The following is a 20,063-nucleotide window of genomic DNA, read 5'->3' as shown; positions in this document are numbered from 1 at the left end:
ACACATTTAAATAACCAGTTAGGCTTTAGACGGATCAAATCAACATGAATTAAACACAGTTAGTGGTTTGGTCCGTAACATATGATATATAACATATCAGAAAACAGGCACTGTTTTACAAAGTCAAAGCTGATGTGCGTGACTATCCTGTTTTGTCTAAAATGCAAAGTCTGCTTTAATGGGTGACTATGTAAAAAAAAATCACATTTGAGAGGCTGAAATCAGGGTATTTACATTTTAAAATTAAAAAACATTGATCGAATATCAATATAATTGATTAATTGGCTAATCAGTTAATCATCGATACATTGGTCAGTTGTTGCTCAAACGCTACATATCTATTTACTGAGTCTGGAAAAAGTAAGGTACATTGGTTAAATTGCAGTCATCTACCAACATGCATTTCAATCAGAGATTATCTTGAGACACAAACTATGACTCAGCACTAAATCCCTGTAGAAACACTTCAAAATTTTGCATAAATACTCCCTAGGAACTCCATATCAAGTACTTTTGTCCACTGTGTGTATTAGCATTTGCTTCACAAACTTGGCAATGAGGGTTCTCTGCCTTTGTATTCATCGCTTGTGTTATGTGACGATGTTTCCTGTTTACTGCGCGGAAACATCCAACAAAGCATAGCTCGTCCTGCTTGTACGAAGTTGCCATTAGAATCATCATGTGCTCTCTCTGTATATATCTGTTACCCCGCAGCGCTTGTCCAGTTGAGTGAAACCTCAAGATACAGTGTAATGTTCTGATGATGAGGTGTTCTGTCAATATATACCACTCATCTTGTTTTCTATATTTTGTATATATTTATCGTTCTCTTGTTCCCCCCTTGCTACTATTTTGTACTTTGCAGCTGTGTGAGGCCAGGGCTTCAGTGTGAGCTAAGTGTGAGGGGGACATTAGGGTAAGCCAGACCGCCCACGCCCCATGCGCTCCCATCTTCACTGCCTGGCCTGGTGTGGTTGTGCTGCCTCTGGGCTCTCCTGCAGCCTGCCTCAAAACATGCCAGCTCCCCGATCGATCAAGTCATAGCTGACCCCCCTGTAATTCATTCTTAGCGGGTGGACACCATCTCATGTCTCTTTGCATGACAGTGCATGGCTCAAGGACTTCCCAGAGTGCATCACAGCACGCTCACATTGCAGATGCTTACATAGGTTCATTTGATAGTCCTTTTCTTTACAGTGGAACCTCTAAGGACCAACACAATCTATTACGGGAGGCCAATCATCAGTTCCAGGGTTAACCTGTTGCCATCATAACAACTTTAATATTCATATCTTCTGCATCACGACCCTGCTAACCTCAGGTGTCACCATTAGTTTGGGTGACACTGCCACTGATGAAAACTTACAAAATGTATGAACTTATATAAACAGCTCAGATCGGTCGACTCAGGCTACGAATACCGCCCCATTCGGACTCAATATCCTCGTCCTGTCTCGGGATGCAGGCAAAGCATTGCTGGATGGAAGAATTGAAGACTGCAAACAGGGACTGCCAAACAACATGACAGCAACCACTATTTAATGCAATCATCTGTACCAGCATGTACATTTTTGTATTCATTGCCACACAGCTAGGAGACCCGGGTTCAATTCCCCGCTCTGGCATCTCTGTGTGGTGTTTGCGTGTTATCCCCATACGTGCGTGTGTTTTCTCTGGGTACTCCCGTTTCCTCCCACATTCCAAATCAGCTAACATGCAGCGTGGATTTTGTGAAAACAGTGACCCAACAACTAAAACAATAATTAATATAAGAAGACTAATCTAAGGGTGGTTGTTAAAATCTGACTGTAGGATATACATATTTTTTAATGTTCATTTTTTTCCTCGAGGAGGATTAAAAGGAGATACCGCAAATATACCAACAAAGTTTCACTCCTATTTGGCCAGGGAGAGCAGGAATTCTCTTGGAAAACAAGCAAGGATTAGCCTGCTGCTGTGTTTAATGTAACTGTGAGGAACAGATGACGTGTCCCACGAGGTGGGGTACGTGGTGAATGATGCACATTGTGGCCTCTGATGCGCAGTCCAGTCCTGTGCATCGAAAGGCAATGAGAGGTGTTCGTTTGATTGGTTAGGATTACACTCGGCTGTGTTCCCTCATGCCTTCTCTCCTCCCTCTTTGCCACTTCCACCGGTGGGAGGGACGGAGGCGTAGGTGTGCGGCGCTGCGCCGGACTGCGCTGCTCCCGAAAATTGCAAAGTGCGCCAGCCACACCCCGTTGGTGCCTGGTCTATGAAATGAGTGACCAATTATCCTTGCATGCCTAAAGTTTTTACGTAAAAAAAAACTGAATAACAAATGCTAATATTTTCATACAATTGTTCCAAGTATAAAGAGTTTTTGTTTTTTTAATCTTAACAGTGGTTAGTTAACCACTGTTAAGATTAAAAAAACAAAAACATTGAAACACCCAGTTTTAGCTGAACTGAGGACCATTGAACAGTGACGTCCGGGCCATTGCACTTTAGAGGTTCCACTGTATGTACACATTCTTAGCGTTATTCTAGCTAACATCGCCCAATAAACTAGCGCCAATTAATATAACAGGTGGGCGGTGGCCCTAAGTAGCCATCAGTCTCTGCAGTCCCTGCTTGGACCCTGAAAACAATTCAGCACACAGAAGCTGAGCAGTATTTTAAGACTTAGTGGTGTTTAGCGGGCCACATGGTCCTCATGAGTGTCCATCTAGGCCTATTTGGAGCCACACACACACACATGCACACGCATACATACATACACATTTTGTTGCCTCTGTGTTGGTTCACCTGGCCTTTGTTGTCAAAAGTGTAGTGTCATTGTGTGATCATTTTAAGTTGAAAGGATATGGTATTGGCCACAAAATGCTGCTTCAGGTGGGACTAGCTGCAAGCTAATCAATCCTGTGGAGTGTGATTTCATATACGTACCTCCCCTCAAAAAAATAATACCTCTGCTCTCTTTCACTTTTTTACACCTCATTTTCCATGTTCTCCCTTTTCTTCCTCCTACTCCTCACCGTCACCATTCCACATACCCACCACTATTAGATATCTTCAATTACGAAATCCCCAGCATCAATGTCAATCTGGACAGCCTCATCGATGAGTTCAGCGGTGGCCCCTGCAGAAGGTCCCTTCCGGTGATGGACTCTCAGGCAGTGGAGGCTGTGCCCGAGGAAGAACCCCAGACAACCACTCTATGACCTATGATCCCAGTTAACAGTGCCCCCAAGTGGCTGTTCCAGTTGTCACCACCAAGGCCTGAAGGGAATCATCAATAACCGCCCCTACCCCTCAAAACAACCCCAAAAACTCCATCCTCACATGTGCTCCAAACTGCAAAAACACGTCTCTCTTACCATCGTTCACAAGAACTTGCAAACACCCCACCAAAATGCCACCATAAGAGGAGGAACTGATGCCTTTTGGACGAAAGACTGGATTAATATTTAAGATTAATTTATCGAATTTATCTTTTTTATCCTGCTTTTGCTTTGTTCACTGGTCTTGCTGTTGTGAGTGAGTTTTAATTTAGTTTGCTTTAAGTCAAATATAATTAATTTTGAGGAGAAACTGAACCTGATGTTGATATGTTTGCTCACAGGGTATCTTCATGCTTTGTGCACACGAGGCCTAGCCTGAGTGACAGGATTTGCATGCAGGTGAAATTTACTAAGCCGTTTACCGTATTTCCTCATATAGCTTTTATACACAACTGCATAGAGTACTAGGGGTTTACAAGAGGGTAGGGCATTGTTATAATATTCATAGTTTTTGTAATTTTACCATGCATAAATAAGATCATGTATTCCATGACAATGTGTCTTAAATGAAGTATATATTATTATTGTTGTATTATGGCCATTGTCAGTCACTTAAGGGGAGATGTCATATTTTTTGCTGGACACACTCAATTGCGTCTTTTCTTTTGTCAACTTTTTCTTGTTTACCTTTTAAATTTCACCTCCTAACTTCAGCTTTAGTCACAACCTCTGCAGGGGGTGGTCCTGACTTATCAGTCAACAGACTTATCAGTATCAGTCACAGAAAAGGTCATGACTATGCTGCAAAAACTGGTTAGATTAAATCAGATTAAATATCTGTAATTGAAAAAACGTAAAAACAAATATTTATTTTAAATAATATAGAAAAAATAATTTTAAACATAATTTTTGACAATCAATTTGTGTTTTCTTTCAATGTTACACCAATTTGCTTATCTTAAGTCCCGTGATGTGCAACATGGTCACCAAGTTGTTAGCATGTTGGCCTCGCCATCAGGAAGAGGGTTTGAATCCCCTTTTGGAATCTCTAAGGAGTTTGCATGTTCTCCCCATGGTTTTTCACTGGGTACTCCGGCTTCCTCCCACATCCTAAAAACATGTTAGGTTAATTGGTGACTCCAAATTGTCCATAGGTATGAATGTGAGTGTGAATGGTGTGTGAATGTTTGTTTGTCTATAAACAAACATTCATGATTCGTGATTGACTTACCCGTCATTTGTATGCCCAGTATTTCTAAAATCATCTCTGGTGTCCCTGAGTACCATGAGGTAGAGTCCTCGTACCACCTTGTATTTGGGGCATAATTTAAAAATCAATTTTCCAAAATTACTAAAAATAAGCAAAATAATCTACCAACAGAACAAGAACAATTACTTGAATGGCTTGAAACAAATGAAATGACTTATTTTAGAAAGCATATTCTCCATGTCCATGTTACACACATTAAGCAAACTGGTGCCTGGTAAGAATAAAAAATGTTTAGTTCAAAAGAAGTAATGTCAGATATTGATTTTAGATATTTAGTTTTGCTTAGGGTTTAGTTTTTGATTTTTTTTTCTTGGGGGGGATAAGGGAGGCATTTATTTGAGGTGCAGAGTTTATCTGATTAATCGGGGTACAGCGTCTATTTGAGGGAATATGGTACTTATGAGCCTGTCTGCTAGTTTTAACCCCAAATACAAAGACTCACATTTGGTTGTACCAGTTGAACCAGCACAATAATAGAAGAATGTTTAAAGCCGGGATAAATAAATTGCTTCCTATTGAGGACCCCAGAATGACAGAGGGTGATGAGTTTACTGTAAAGTTTGATATTGGTTTAATGGAAAACTCTACACTGCCTTTTGCTTTTTTGTTGACATTATTTTCTCTTTTATTTACCTCATTGAATGACCTTTGAGTGTAAATACAAAAACTGTACTGTATATAATTCGATGTATATAAAGCTGAGAGGAAAGGTGTGTGTATAAAATGTAAATACAGTGGTATGAAAAAGATTTTATATATCTATAAATCATATATTTATAAATCACTGGTGGTTTGGATCAGTCAACAAAGACGATGATGATGTTTGAGAAAATTAAGTTTATAGGATTTACAGAAAGTGTGCAATAATTATTTAAATAAAAGTATGCAGGCGCATAAATTTGGGCACCCTTGTTGTTTTATTGATTTGAATACTTTGCCTACTTACTTTTGTTTAAATAATTATTGCACACTTTCTGTAAATCCTACAAACGTCATTTCCCTTCTCATCTATCACTGTGTTTGTATGCTATATGACATATTTAACTGGAATGGCTGATCCCAACAACCAGTGATTTATAAAAGAAAATCTTGAAAATGATCAGTTGTGCCCTAACTTTTTCATACCCCTGTATATATTATATATACACACACATACACACACACACACACACCTACACATACACATGTGGGTATTTTTGTCTCCAGCACACAATTGTGAACGGTTTTATTGTATTATGTCACACATTTAACGAAACATGTTTTTGGGGGGGGGGGGTTTATACACTTATTTAGGTAGACTCTATTGCGGTCTTTTGGAATAATATTGCGGATGACAATGCAAGATTTCCCCAACTTCCCAAAATCTCAAGACCCAAATTTTCTCAGATATTTCCAATCACATGTACTGTGAATGATTAGAGAAGACATGGCTTTATTGCTCAAACCACCACCTCAAAAATACGTAAGAAGTACCGCCACTTTTGCTACCTCTGCTTACCATCACGGTTTGGCTTCCAATATCTACTCGCTTGGTAATTGGCTTTATTGGCTTTTGTTTTGTTTTTTATCTTGGGTGTTCTTTCGTAACACTTGCTGGAGTACCGCCAGTGGTACTTGTAGCACAAATTGACTTATAGTATTTTACATACTTACAGTATAGTATACTATACTATACTTATAGTATTTTATTTTACATACTTACGTAAATTTGTTTTAATTGTAGTTCCATAGTTACTAAAAGTGTGCACTCTTGCATCCTCTGTAAAGGTCTTTTTTCAAACGGCTCTTCATCAATATGCTCTACTTCACAGTCAATTGGAACAAAAATATAATCTGTCACTTATGTCACTCCACAAATGTGGAGGTACATGCCTTTTATTGGACACTGAGGATATTTTATTTATAACCGATGTCTCACTCATACCTTTTTGTTATTGTAGTCAAACTGGATTACGTGAATTTACAGTTTTTCTGTTTTTCAGCCCACATCTCTGTCTGTTTTAATTTTGTTTCCTTTTGCATAAGAAGAACACACTTCAGAAGTCATGTATGGTACAGTATGTATCATGTGTGCATCGTGTGTGTGTGTGTTATGAAGATTTTGGTGGTCATGATATAGGTTTTTGTGATGACTATATGCCAACATTGCAAGTGCCCTCATATACATAGACCTTTGATGTTTTTGGAACTATAGGCATAATCAATGTGGACTAAAGATTTTTATTTTCCATGCTTGGATCTGTACATTTTTACAAGGAGGCCGATTGAATGTGGTACACTTCAAACAGCGTTATTATTATTAATGTCAGATGCCTGATTTTGTAATGAGGGTGGCATGTGTTATCAATAGCGGAAGAATGGAGATTACAGCACATGTGCCAAAATGCATGCATTCACGGTCATATGGAAGAGGCTGCTCTTACAACACGAGGAAGTTCAGGAGCTTTTTCCCAACATGGGATGTTCATAAGATCCACTTTTTGTAACGGATGGGTTTCACTGAACATTTTAACATTTTGTAACTCACCACCCGGGGCTATATCATGTTTTCATTTGAGGGCAGGGTTTAAATTAGTTCATAAAACGAATGGAAATTCTGAAAAAGCATGCACCTATCGATAGTCTTGATGTCCATCACTGTCTTTTTTAGGGAGAACGAGGGGTGCAGATCACACACACACAAAAAGGAAGAAATAAATCAAATGTGTGTGGGAGCAATATGAGGTGGGGGGGGGCAGATGATATTGCCCATGGATGTCCTGCCTCCCTCTGCTTGTATAGACAAACAGAAACCACAGTGATACCCCCCAACCTAACCCCCTCCTCTTGTGCTTAGCTTATCAAGTGGAACACAGTGTGTACTGTGAAGCCTTTCTGCAATCCTGATCAGAATGTCAGACATAAATAGATCTCTATATATTAAAGTCTACGTTTTTAATAATTGCTTTCGTGTTTTTTTTACATTTTAATGACATTTTTGTTATTAGTTTTGTTATCTATCTATCTATCTATCTATCTATCTATCTATCTATCTATCTATCTATCTATCTATCTATCTATCTATCTATCTATCTATCTATCTATCTATCTATCTATCTATACACAAAGTCAAGCAAAATGATCTGACACATTTGTAGGTTAAATAAAAGTCAAATAAAGTAAAGAAACAAAAAAAATATTTTCGAAAAGTACATAAAATGGCATTCTGTTTCATTATGTTTTAAAAATGTAATCAGTCAAATGAGATCCATTATTGTCCACACACTGATTTTCATTTCAATGCCGATCCAGTAACTCTGAAGTTGGTAACCCATAACTGGTACCGAGCTGGTACAGGATCATGTCTACCAAGATTGAACTGCAAACCGAACACTCACTGTGTGCAGTTACAGTTTCGTTTGTTTTGGAAATAATTTCCACAATGACAGCACGATTCTCACCAGTCCAATTCTTGGCAGCAACTGAAAAAGAAACAAATAACAATGACATTATAAATAAAACAAAGCAAAATGGCGAAAATAAAACACTTTTTTGTTTCTTTACTTTATTTGCCTTTTATTTAATCTACAAATGTGTCACATCATTTTGCCTGACCCTCAACAAATATACATCCAGAACTGTGTTGCCAGAATCCTGATGAGGGTGCGAAAGTTTGACCACATCACCCCCACCCTCAAATCCCTCCACTGGCTCCCTGTTAAATACCGGATTGAGTTTAAGGTCTCCCTCCTGACCGACAAGTACCTCTATGGCACTGCCCCCCCAACTCCTCCAAGGACCAAGCTCAAAACTATGGGTGACAGCTGCCCCAAGTCTGTGGAAGGGACTCCCCAATCATCTGAGGGCGCCACAGACATTAGACTGTTTCAAAAAAGAGTTAAAAACATATCTTTTTAGAAAAGCTTTTACATACCTTGCCTATTTTGATACATATTTAACATTTTCGGTTCACTGTGTTGTGTTAGTTAGGCTTTGGTAATTTCCACCTCCACTGCTCTACTTATTTTGGTTGTTCTTATTGTGTTTATTGTGCACTTTGAGATCATTCATTTGATGTAACGTGCGTTATAAATTACATTTATTTTCATTATTATTATTATACACTCAACAAAAATATAATGCAACACTTTTTTTGCTCCCATTTTTCATGAGATGGACTCAAAGATCTAAATTTCATTCCAGATAAACAATATTGCCATTTCTTTGAAATGTTGTTCACAAATCTGTCTAAATGTTTGATAGTGAGCACTCCTGCTTTGCTGAGATAATCCATCCCACCTCATTGGTATGCCACATTAAGATGCTGATCTGACATTATAATTAGTGCACAGGTGTACCTTATACTGCCCACAATAAAAGGCCACTCTGAAATGTCCAGTTTTGTCTCAAAGTAAAATGCCACAGATGTTGCAAGCATTGAGGGAGCCTGCAATTGGCATACTGACAGCAGGATCTGTTGCTTGTGCATTGAATGTTCATTTCCCCACCATAAGCCGTTTCCAAAGGTGTTTTAAAGAATATGGCAGTACATCCAACCAGCCTCACAACCGCAGACCATGTGTAACCACACCAGCTCAGGACCTCCACTTCCAGCATGTTCACCTCCAAGATCAGACAGCTGCTGAAACAATTGGTGCATAACCAAATAATTTCTGCACAAACTGTCAGAAAACGTCTCAGGGAACCTCAACAGACCCTCGTCATCGGGGTCTTAACCTGACTCCAGATCATTGCCATAACAGATTTGAGTGGGCAAATGCTCACATTCAATGGCGTCTGGCACGTTGGGGAAGTGTTCTCTTCACGGAATCTGTTTACATTGTTCAGGGCCGATGGCAGACAGCGTGTGTGGTGTCGTGCGGGTGAGTGCTTTGGTGGGGTTATGTTATGGGCAGGCATCTGTTATGGACTAAGAACACAGGTGCATTTTATTGATGGCATTTTGAATACACAGAGATACCGTGATCTGTGCACAATTCTTGGAAGCTGAAAACGGCCCAATTCTTGAATGGCCAGCATACTCACCGGACATATCACCCATTGAGCATGTTTGGGATGTGCTTGACAGGCGTATATGACAGCATGTAGTTTCCACTGATAGCCGGCAACTTTGCACAGCCGTTGAAGAGGAGTGGACCAACATTTCACAGGCCACAATTGACAATCTGATAAACTCAAAGATGTGTTGCACTGCGTGAGACAAATGGTGGTCACACCAGATACTGACTGAGTCCCCAGACCCCCAATAAAGCAAAAAAAAAAAAAAAGCACATTGTTTGAGAGAAATTGTATAATTGTGTATTTGGAATGAATTTTAAATCTTTAAGTCCATCTCATGAAAAAAGGGAGCAAAAACAAAAGTGTTGCTTTTATATTTATAGAGTATGTTTATACTCTGTAGCCACAGGCTGGAACAAATATTGAGCAGATTGGAGAAAGAAAAGAGTAGTTGGGATCAAAGTTATTAGTGTCTACTGTCGCTGTGTTTGAATTATCAAGGATTACATGGCCTGCCAGAGATTGGAGCAGTGCAGGTATTGTTTTTATTTTCATATACAGTGCTACCTTGGCATAAGTGTCCTAACTAGCCAGTGTTTTGTTTTTTTTTTTACATTTTTACATCTCTCTGCTGGCTGCACGGTGAGAGTGGGTAATGTGCAGGCCACACAGTCAGGAGACCCGAGTTTGATTCCACTCTCGGGCATCATATTCTCCCTGTGTATGCGTGGGTTTTCTCCGGGTACTCCGGTTTCCTCCCACATTCCAAAAACATGCTAGGTTAATTGGTGACTCCAAATTGTCCATAGGTATGAATGTGAGTGTGAATGGTTGTTTGTCTGTACACCCTGTGATTGGCTGGCAACCAGTCCAGGGTGTACCCTGCCTCTCCCCGGAAGACAGCTGAGATAGGCTCCAGCACGCCTGTGACGCTCATTGAGGATAAGCGTTAGAAAATTAATGAATGAACATCTCTGCTGATTTTTGCATCAACAGCCAGCTGGAATTGGAGTTCTAGCTGCTATTGAAGTAGTTGGTAGTTGCACATCGAATCGTTTTAGAGGTTTTGTTTCCTAAATCGACATCGTGCATAGTGTAAGTGGTGGTTATTTTTAATACTATTTACCCAGGGGGTGCAAGACCCTCGTTCCCCTCATGTTAAAGAAGCAGGCGTACCTCCCTGCCTGACTACTCCGCTTAAAGGGTTATGGTCTCTCCATTAGAGGGAAGGAAGACCTCTAAGTCAGGTGCGAGAGAAACTCACCCAGGTATTAACAGCCGCGGTAGTGCAGAGGCGGCCCCTCTGCATCCGAGCCTACGCATAACCAGAGTAACCCCAGGTTGGTTGTACGCGACACCGGACCCTCTGAATCAGATAGTTGGGTTATTTACCTATCTGCTAGCAATCAGAGGGACCTGTCACAAAAAGGTTACCCGAACAACCTCAAAGGAATTCTTATGCAACACATTGCCTACTCTTGTACATCACAGAAGTAGGTACGGGAGACAACTCTTAGTACAAGAGTGAAAGGTTTTATTAGAAAAGTTGGCAAGGGCATCTCAGCAGGTATAAGATGAACTATACGGGTATTATACTTAAAGGACTAGCTGCAATGAGCTCCACTCACATTTACCTAGACAAGAAGAAGCGTAAGGCTGCCGGCCAGCGCCTCAATCCTACCTCGATAATGAAGCCAGATGTGAAGATGAAAAGTCTGGTAAGATAAAATTCTGCTGCGTGACAATTCAGTCTTGAGCTGGTTGGAAGTCGGGTGATCAGGTCGACATCCTTCCCTTGTGCTACTGGTGGCTCTAGGTTGCACTCAAGAGCAGGTTGGGGACAGCTGCCACGGTGGCTGGCTCTGTGCTCACACAGCCTCGACTCTACTCTAGATAGCACTCAAGTATAAGTATCTTTAACCACATTTGGGAGCTCACTTTGGCAGGCTTATGACTACTTTAGTTTCACTTCTGTCATGGTCGTGCATGGTTGGCTTTGTGTAGCGACCCCAGGATGCAGAGATGAGGACCAAATGCAGGTAAAAAGATTTATTTTCTGTAGCAGGATAAAGCACACAGGTAGGCAGACGGACAAATGATAATGATCCCACGCAGGGAGAAGCACACACCCGAACTAAATACAAACAGTAGAAATTAGGACAGGTGTGGGTGATGAGGATAACTAAGGAAGACGAGGCAAAGCAGGAAGTAACATACAAAGTGGAGTGTCCGAACAGAAACTAAAGCCCAAGAAGGTGACATAAACCAAACTGTCACGCGGGAGCCTGCACAGGGCGTGGTAACTTTTCCATAGTTATTTTGACATTCCAGTCATAATCAACATTTGAACATTGTTATCTTTTACATATACAGCTGTTTAGACATCCAATAGTTGTTCCATTCAGACATCAAGTTGACAGCTGCTATAAATCAAGTTACTGAATAATACTGATTAATATGTTACGGAGTACAAGTGCTTAGCATTGTGATAATTTATGCAAGAGTCCCTACTGTGGTGTAGTTTGAGGGTGTGTGTGCTTTTTCTCTATATTTGCACATGTTCACTAACATGAGGTACCAGCTGACTTATGTGTTGTATGGTTACCTAAAAGTGCTAGATATACCGAGCATGCTAGACCGTGTTATGTTTCATGACTGTTGCAACTTTAATCTGATTTCTGATTTCTACTTTAATATTGCAGGACCCATTTCCTCACCGTCTCATCGATCTGGTCCAGCTTTGCATCCGACTTCAGGATCACAAAGAGCTGCTCACTCTCACCTCCTTTCACCGGGTGGTAGGGCTCCTACATAGCTGGAGGTGCCCACATCTGACTTCATAAGATGCCAAAGCAGGGTCAAAGCCTGGCCTTGCTTTAGCTTTTCCCGGGCAGCTGCGATGAAAGTATCTTCATCATGCTCCTTGGCGATGACACATCTTTCATAGACCTCTTGAGCGGTCTCCTCCCGACTCACTTCTTCTGTGGTGACAAACTGCAACCAGTTTTTTTTGGTTCTGTTCAGCTCTGAACAAGCCTCCACATTTTTCGGAGGTAGGCTTCAACTGACTCCCCAGATTTCATGGGTCTTATCAGGTTCTTAAGGGTTTTCAATCCTTCATAACCTCCCCTTGCTGATCCGTCGTCTCATCGTTGGGGAACCGGAGCGACCTCAGACATGGTGCCTGGGTCTGGAGCTTACTGGGGCAATGTCATGACAGTTGCCCTGTCCTCTTGGTCCACAACATCGCAGATGGTTAGATCTCTCTTGGTTAGGCTTGTCTGCGTCAGTCGTCTTAGCAATGTGTCATATAGTACTGCCACAAAGCCTTCTCTGAATTTCTTGGTTAGGTTTCGATAGTTCACCAGGGTATGGTAGGATGGTCTCATAAGACAGTTGGCCATCTCGCCCCAAGTCATGCAAACCCCAAATTCTGTTTCTTGGTCCATCTTATGTTGCCATGCTGGTGTTATAGTATAGTTTGTTTGTCCTGCTTCTGTTATGTCGGCCTTTCTTCCATCTCGGGTTTCCAAATATCCCCATTGCATGTCTCGGGACAGTCTCTCTGATGCTCGGTAGATGTCAAGGACCTGCACCACACTCCCCTATCCCTTGTAGAACCCTGACTTCAACGCTTGCTGTGGGGGTTCCGTGTGTTCAGCTTCAGAGTGCTGGCTTTGGTTTCCCTGGTCTCCATCATCATCATCAGCTGGGTCAGTGGGATCTGGTCTTGGCTCTCCTCTCTTCTTCAGCCTGTTGTTGTGCAGCCAGAGCACATCGCTCTGCTCTTCTTGGTTGTTCGGCTTCAGCAGGCTGAGGTTCAAATACTGGATCCCGTTCCTCTTCCACCAAGATGAGACTGTGTGCGGCCACACTCCCTTGGCGTGAGGCTGGATGTTCTCTCCCAGCTGCTGCTCCACTTGGACCTGGTGTCACGTCTCTGGGCCGATGGCGCGAGGGTGATGGACACCTACTGAGATCCCTTCCTCGATCCCTGGTCCCTTGTTGCGAGATGTTACTCACAGGGACTCTCTCTGGGATCCTTCCTGGGCGAGGCTTTGGGGTTGATACAGCTGCTTCAGCAGATGGCCACTGGAGTAAAGGGACAGAGTCTTGCTTCTGAGGGGTAGTCTAGGTTGAACCAGCCAGGGCAGCAGCATACCTCTCCTCATTTTGCTTTGGAGAGGACGCTACTATTGTTATTATTATTATACTACTATTAAATGGCTTAGTTTGAGGCACACTTGGCCTGCCACTTCAGCAGCTAGTCGGTCTTCAAGCCATGTAAGGGTATGAAAACATAGTCCAGCGTGATCACTAGGTTCTGAGGACACGGCTTAGCCCCCTGGAGATGCACAGGATATAAATGAATGTAGTATACATTAGGAAATCCAAAAAACAAATAACGAACAAGAACCGAGATATAACTTGCCCACTTTTGGACAGATTTAGTAGAGATACTCAATTGTTTTAGACCATTAAATTAACACAAGTACACACATTCTACACTGCAAAACCGCTGCTCAAGCTCTGCAACCATTCTGTACAGTGGACAGTGATCAGTTATATAATAGTCATTATTATATCATTAATTAGCCTATTATTATTACTATATATATATATATATGTGTGTATATATATATATGTGTGTATATATATATATATATATATATATATATATATATTCTTCTTCTGCTGATTATTACTACTACTAGTCGAATTGTAGGCTTATTATTACTATTATTATCATTATTATTATCATCCACTGTTACACCCGCAATAACGTAATAACTGCCCACAAACGTAATAAACCACAAATGTAATACAAATCTGCAGCTTTGAATGTAATAATCTCGCAAATGTAATAAATTTCCCGCAAACGTAATACTGAATCTCCTGCAAATGTAATAACTACTACATTTGCAGGAAATTCCGTATACTGAATACTACATAATACTGAATAATACAGAATATTAATTCATTCATTCATTCATTTTCTACCGCTTTTTCCTCACGAGGGTCGTGGGGGGTGCTGGAGCCTATCCCAGCTGTCTTTGGGCGAGAGGCGGGGTACACCCTGGACTGGTCGCCAGCCAATCACAGGGCACATATAAACAAACAACCATTCACACTCACATTCATACCTATGGACAATTTGGAGTCGCCAATTAACCTAGCATGTTTTTGGAATGTGGGAGGAAACCGGAGTACCCGGAGAAAACCCACGCATGCACGGGGAGAACATGCAAACTCCACACAGAGATGGCCGAGGGTGGAATTGAACCCTGGTCTCCTAGCTGTGAGGTTACAGAATATTCATTCATTCATTCATTCATTTTCTACCGTTTTTTTCCTCACGAGGGTCGCGGGGGGTGCTGGAGCCTATCCCAGCTGTTTTCGGGCGTAAGGCGGGGTACACCCTGGACTGGTCACCAGCCAATCACAGGGCACATATAGACAAACAACCATTCACACTCACATTCATACCTATGGACAATTTGGAGTCGCCAATTAACCTAGCATGTTTTTGGAATGTGGGAGGAAACCGGAGTACCCGGAGAAAACCCACGCATGCACGGGGAGAACATGCAAACTCCACACAGAGATGGCCGAGTGTGGAATTGAACCCTGGTCTCCTAGCTGTGAGGTTACAGAATATTCATGATGGATTAAATTCTACATTTTAGGTGAAATGGCACATGTTCGCGCTGGATGGTCAGCCTTGAGGGACACATGATATGTGAGGGGATTCAGGCTACGTTCTTGACGGGGCTTGCTGCCTTGTTTTCCACCTTCTACATCTTTAATCTCCAGTACCAAGAAGAGGCTCCATGCACCCTCAAGTTCATCCAGAGGTTAGATACATTAATTAAATAGAACTTGAATTTTTCTCATGTTTTGATCCTACATCTATACATTTTCTACCTTTTATTGTGTTATTAATCTGATTGAGTTCAACACCTTGATTTTTATAAACTGAATAATCACAATCATTTTTCAGACGTTTCGCTGGAATAAACCCGGAGAGAGGCACCAAGATGTTTGAGGCAAATTTGTATCCAAGAAAACGGGCAAAGTCACAACCAAAAACAGTCAACCCACATGCAACACCACACAGCTAAAGAGACTCTAGATTTTGAATGGGACTTAATTTGAGATGGGGAGATTACTCATTCATTCATTCATTTTCTACCGCTTTTCCTCACGAGGGTCGCGGGGGTGCTGGAGCCTATCCCAGCTGTCTTCGGGCGTGAGGCGGGGTACACCCTGGACTGGTCGCCAGCCAATCACAGGGCACATATAGACAAACAACCATTCACACTCACATTCATACCTATGGACAATTTGGAGTCGCCAATTAACCTAGCATGTTTTTGGAATGTGGGAGGAAACCGGAGTACCCGGAGAAAACCCACGCATGCACGGGGAAAACATGCAAACTCCACACAGAGATGGCCGAGGGTGGAATTGAACCCTGGTCTCCTAGCTGTGAGGTCTGCGCGCTAACCACTAGACCACCGTGCCGCCCGGGAGATTACTCAATCTCATTAATATGTTTGTCAAAAACACCAGTTTGTCTCAATCTTCTAATTCTCTCTCCCTCTTCCTCTCAATGTTACTTATGTGAACTTATTTCCTTCATCTCTCTCCCTTATACGTATAGTAGTCTTAAACCCTCTTTTCTTCTTGCTCTCTAATAATTTTTTTATTCTCAGTCATTCTTTTACTCATGACATCTCTTTTTCTTACACCTTGTATTCATTCTACTATTTTCTCTGTTATTGTGTTCTGTTTCTGAAACTACATATAAACTGTTTCAAATGTTTCAGCCTCTCCATCCTCTTCATTGCAGGGTCTTTTAACCTTATATTTTGTAAAAAAGCAGAGGTTTATTTTGATACCGCGGTGACTCTCCTACTAGTATGCTGCTGAATTTATGCATAAACACATAAAAAATATTTTGCGTCACATCAAAACACAACATGTGTCAGACACACATGACGCCAGCTGGTGTGAATTGCCAGATGGATTTTTTAAAAAGCAAACAAATGAAGCGCTGCTACGCCCGCACGATGTGACGCCCCTGGTGTGAATTTGAATTTACATGCTTTATTTTAAGTCACTAGTACTATGGTCACATAGGCTACAACAACATGTGAAATTCTGATTTATCCAGTTTCTAAAACCAACATGGCACACATATAGGCAAATCCCACATTTAACATAGGCCAAACGGTGGACGAGTGGTTAGCATGTTAGCACAGGAGATCCGGAGATAGGAGATAGTGGTCCGACAGCAAACTATCTATCTTTTTTGATTTTGGAATTGTTGGACGTCTGGGATCCATCCTTGAAAGTGTGTACTGTCAGGTTCTGTGAGTGAGTTAATGTGATCGTTTATGTTACCTTTTTATGCCTTAGTTCCAGTTTTGATTATGTGATTTTGTTTACTTCTCACCAATTTACTTTCTAATTTGCCTTGTTCTGTGTTTTCCTGCTTTGCATGTATCACTTGCACCTGTTTCTAATTTTAGTTCCACTTCCTTTGTTTAACATTGTCATATGACCCTGGGCTCACACTGAATCCGTCACAGCTCCATTGCGTTCATTCATTCATTCATTTTCTACCGTTTTTTTCCTCACGAGGGTCGCGGGGGGTGCTGGAGCCTATCCCAGCTGTTTTCGGGCGTAAGGCGGGGTACACCCTGGACTGGTCACCAGCCAATCACAGGGCACATATAGACAAACAACCATTCACACTCACATTCATACCTATGGACAATTTGGAGTCGCCAATTAACCTAGCATGTTTTTGGAATGTGGGAGGAAACCGGAGTACCCGGAGAAAACCCACGCATGCACGGGGAGAACATGCAAACTCCACACAGAGATGGCCGAGTGTGGAATTGAACCCTGGTCTCCTAGCTGTGAGGTTACAGAATATTCATGATGGATTAAATTCTACATTTTAGGTGAAATGGCACATGTTCGCGCTGGATGGTCAGCCTTGAGGGACACATGATATGTGAGGGGATTCAGGCTACGTTCTTGACGGGGCTTGCTGCCTTGTTTTCCACCTTCTACATCTTTAATCTCCAGTACCAAGAAGAGGCTCCATGCACCCTCAAGTTCATCCAGAGGTTAGATACATTAATTAAATAGAACTTGAATTTTTCTCATGTTTTGATCCTACATCTATACATTTTCTACCTTTTATTGTGTTATTAATCTGATTGAGTTCAACACCTTGATTTTTATAAACTGAATAATCACAATCATTTTTCAGACGTTTCGCTGGAATAAACCCGGAGAGAGGCACCAAGATGTTTGAGGCAAATTTGTATCCAAGAAAACGGGCAAAGTCACAACCAAAAACAGTCAACCCACATGCAACACCACACAGCTAAAGAGACTCTAGATTTTGAATGGGACTTAATTTGAGATGGGGAGATTACTCATTCATTCATTCATTTTCTACCGCTTTTCCTCACGAGGGTCGCGGGGGTGCTGGAGCCTATCCCAGCTGTCTTCGGGCGTGAGGCGGGGTACACCCTGGACTGGTCGCCAGCCAATCACAGGGCACATATAGACAAACAACCATTCACACTCACATTCATACCTATGGACAATTTGGAGTCGCCAATTAACCTAGCATGTTTTTGGAATGTGGGAGGAAACCGGAGTACCCGGAGAAAACCCACGCATGCACGGGGAAAACATGCAAACTCCACACAGAGATGGCCGAGGGTGGAATTGAACCCTGGTCTCCTAGCTGTGAGGTCTGCGCGCTAACCACTAGACCACCGTGCCGCCCGGGAGATTACTCAATCTCATTAATATGTTTGTCAAAAACACCAGTTTGTCTCAATCTTCTAATTCTCTCTCCCTCTTCCTCTCAATGTTACTTATGTGAACTTATTTCCTTCATCTCTCTCCCTTATACGTATAGTAGTCTTAAACCCTCTTTTCTTCTTGCTCTCTAATAATTTTTTTATTCTCAGTCATTCTTTTACTCATGACATCTCTTTTTCTTACACCTTGTATTCATTCTACTATTTTCTCTGTTATTGTGTTCTGTTTCTGAAACTACATATAAACTGTTTCAAATGTTTCAGCCTCTCCATCCTCTTCATTGCAGGGTCTTTTAACCTTATATTTTGTAAAAAAGCAGAGGTTTATTTTGATACCGCGGTGACTCTCCTACTAGTATGCTGCTGAATTTATGCATAAACACATAAAAAATATTTTGCGTCACATCAAAACACAACATGTGTCAGACACACATGACGCCAGCTGGTGTGAATTGCCAGATGGATTTTTTAAAAAGCAAACAAATGAAGCGCTGCTACGCCCGCACGATGTGACGCCCCTGGTGTGAATTTGAATTTACATGCTTTATTTTAAGTCACTAGTACTATGGTCACATAGGCTACAACAACATGTGAAATTCTGATTTATCCAGTTTCTAAAACCAACATGGCACACATATAGGCAAATCCCACATTTAACATAGGCCAAACGGTGGACGAGTGGTTAGCATGTTAGCACAGGAGATCCGGAGATAGGAGATAGTGGTCCGACAGCAAACTATCTATCTTTTTTGATTTTGGAATTGTTGGACGTCTGGGATCCATCCTTGAAAGTGTGTACTGTCAGGTTCTGTGAGTGAGTTAATGTGATCGTTTATGTTACCTTTTTATGCCTTAGTTCCAGTTTTGATTATGTGATTTTGTTTACTTCTCACCAATTTACTTTCTAATTTGCCTTGTTCTGTGTTTTCCTGCTTTGCATGTATCACTTGCACCTGTTTCTAATTTTAGTTCCACTTCCTTTGTTTAACATTGTCATATGACCCTGGGCTCACACTGAATCCGTCACAGCTCCATTGCGTTCATTCATTCATTCATTTTCTTTTACCGCTTTTTCCTCACGAGGGTCGCGGGGGGTGCTGGAGCCTATCCCAGCTGTCATCGGGCGAGAGGCGGGGTACACCCTGGACTGGTCGCCAGCCAATCACAGGGCACATATAGACAAACAACCATTCACACTCACATTCATACCTATGGACAATTTGGAGTCGCCAATTACCCTAGCATTTTTTTGGAATGTGGGAGGAAACCGAAGTACCCGGAGAAAACCCACGCATGCACGGGGAGAACATGCAAACTCCACACAGAGATGGCCGAGGATGGACTTGAACTCTGGTTTCCTCGCTGTGCGGCCTGTGGCCTGTGTAACAATTAGACCGCCTTGCAGCCACATTCTAAACACTCCCATTCATACCTATGGACAATTCTTTTTTTTTTGGTAATGTGGGCAGGGGACCCAGTGATCCCACATCCACAATCAATCCAGACCCAGAGCCGCAGAGAGCGCGGACATTTTTGGAATGTGGGAGGAAACCGGAGTACCCGGAGAAAACCCACGCATGCACGGGGAGAACATGCAAACTCCACACAGAGATGGCCGAGGGTGGAATTGAACCCTGGTCGTGCCGCCGTCTTGCCCGGTCGTTCAGAGAGATTGAAATC

General features: G+C 41.8%; 1 protein-coding gene across 7 annotated transcripts in view; it reads left to right on the top strand.

Moving 5' to 3' along the window:
• arhgap44a (Rho GTPase activating protein 44a) overlaps positions 1-7,457 on the top strand; it is a 64,087-nt gene extending 56,630 nt beyond the window's left edge. For 6 of the 7 annotated variants that reach the window (XM_058049667.1, XM_058049670.1, XM_058049665.1 and 3 more), the window contains one exon: positions 3,049-7,457. In XM_058049667.1, coding sequence (XP_057905650.1) covers positions 3,049-3,203 — 155 coding nt within the window. In that variant the 3' untranslated portion in view covers positions 3,204-7,457. Of the gene's footprint in view, positions 1-865; positions 917-3,048 lie in introns of all 7 variants that reach the window. The other variant, XM_058049668.1, reaches the window with a different exon arrangement.
• Positions 7,458-20,063: the final 12,606 nt, after the last annotated feature.

Source organism: Doryrhamphus excisus, chromosome 15 (genome assembly GCF_030265055.1).
Source record: "Doryrhamphus excisus isolate RoL2022-K1 chromosome 15, RoL_Dexc_1.0, whole genome shotgun sequence".
Classification (NCBI taxonomy): domain Eukaryota; kingdom Metazoa; phylum Chordata; class Actinopteri; order Syngnathiformes; family Syngnathidae; genus Doryrhamphus; species Doryrhamphus excisus.
Note: the sequence above shows the minus strand (reverse complement) of the source record. Positions and strands in the feature narration are given on the sequence as shown.